The sequence below is a fragment of the Sinocyclocheilus grahami genome, unplaced genomic scaffold (genome assembly GCF_001515645.1).
Source record: "Sinocyclocheilus grahami isolate Dianchi unplaced genomic scaffold, SAMN03320097.WGS_v1.1 scaffold1233.1, whole genome shotgun sequence".
Lineage (NCBI taxonomy): Eukaryota > Metazoa > Chordata > Actinopteri > Cypriniformes > Cyprinidae > Sinocyclocheilus > Sinocyclocheilus grahami.
This window is the reverse complement of record NW_015506412.1, coordinates 184777-186352: the sequence shown is the minus strand read 5'-3', so window position 1 is coordinate 186352 and position 1576 is coordinate 184777. Positions and strand designations below refer to the sequence as shown.

At 41.9% G+C, this 1576-nt stretch overlaps 1 protein-coding gene across 1 annotated transcript in view; it reads right to left on the bottom strand.

The window, feature by feature from the left end:
• Positions 1-1576, bottom strand: part of LOC107568296 (U4/U6.U5 tri-snRNP-associated protein 1-like) — an 11265-nt gene that overhangs the window by 2914 nt on the left and 6775 nt on the right. Inside the window, exons 4-7 of the mRNA XM_016254228.1 lie at positions 845-1009; positions 572-682; positions 397-484; positions 217-307 (exon numbers count right to left, since the gene is read on the bottom strand). Coding sequence (XP_016109714.1) covers positions 217-307; positions 397-484; positions 572-682; positions 845-1009 — 455 coding nt within the window. The remainder of the gene's footprint in view (positions 1-216; positions 308-396; positions 485-571; positions 683-844; positions 1010-1576) is intronic.

The window sequence follows — 1576 nt, the reverse complement described above, 5'->3', positions numbered from 1 at the left end:
AACATTACTAAAACCTGTGGGATTGTTGTAAAGTCTGTTTTTATTAATCTAATATTGGGCTTTGCATTCAAACCTCTCCTTTCTGAGGTTACAGTGTTCTATTCACACCAATGGCGATATCTATAGTCATAATTATTCTATGAGAATATGGATGTTCATAGCGCAACTGTAACTTAAGAAACAACCACTGGAGAAAGTTTTGCAACATCTACTTACATCTTGTCTTCGATGCAGTAGTTATCATTTGGCAGAGCTCCTTTTGAGGCTTTGACACGAGCCACCTTCAGCATCTGTGTGTCCAGCAGTCCTGAAAGAGTTAAGTGAATGTTTTTTTAATAAATTAGACACTGTTACCCATTCTATTCAGTTCAAAATCAGATTTGGTTGATATCTCACCTTTGTTTTTGCACAGAAGTAGAGCGGCAGCGAGACCAGAGTTCACAATGGGCTCTTCATCCAGAATAGTAGTGGAGGTCGTTGAGAACTATAACAGAAAACAGAAAAATCGTGTTGAAGTGACGGTTTCCCAGTCCAACTGAATTGCTGTCAGTGAGGTGAGCAGAAGACTCACATCTGCCTGGGTTTTCTCTTCATCCAGGTTGACGGTGCTCCAGCCCACGTTGTCATCCATATCAGAGTCTGACTGTCCGCCTCCTTCTTTCTCATCATCCTTTTCAAAGTCCTGTATGACCCAAACAAAACAGACATTTAATATCCACAAGTGAAACTATATATCTTAAGTGTAGTGCAGCAGCGAGACCAGAGTTCACAATGTGCTCTTCATCCAGAATAGTAGTGGAGGCCGTTGAGAACTAGAACAGAACAGGGTCGGGATGCTGCATACCATAATATCCTCTTGGTCCTCTCGGTTTCCTGATAGCCCGTAGGTGGGGATGTCTCCAAGAGTGCGACAAAATTCAGAGGTTGCATTAAAGACAATGTTGTTCTTTTTGTCTGGGTCATTGTCATCATCTTCCGCCTTCACCAATTGATTAATGTGCTCAGCCACCTGAAAAACATCAATGCAAGGAAAGATACAGAAGAAACAGTTGAATAAACATTATTTAAACATTATTATTTGTAATTATTAAAGGGGTCATATGATGCGATTTAAATTTTTCCTTTCTCTTTGGAGTGTTACAAGCTCTTGGTGCATAAAGAAGATCTGTAAAGTTGCAAAGACTAAAGTCTCAAATCCAAAGAGATATTCGCCGGATCGGCTTTCACCGTGGACCAAGCGGAGTCCAGCCCGGGGTCGTCACATGTGGTTGCCGCAAGCCCCGCAGGCCGCTCCTTCGTTGAGCCCGCCGCATGACGCTGTTTCGTTGTGAAAGCAAAACTACTTTGTTTGGCCTTCCAAAAGAGGACACGACTAGAAATCTGTGGTTAAGTTGTATTTACAACACTGTTCCAGAACACTTCAACCCAAATATTAAGATGTGTGCAGCACATTTTATGGAGGACTGTCTCCTGATCCTGGGAGAGTAACGTTAGACTACAATGCCGGCAGTTCTGACTTACATAAGTAAGTTTTCATTTGAAGGATTTGCCACTGATGATTCAAACGCGAGTTTTG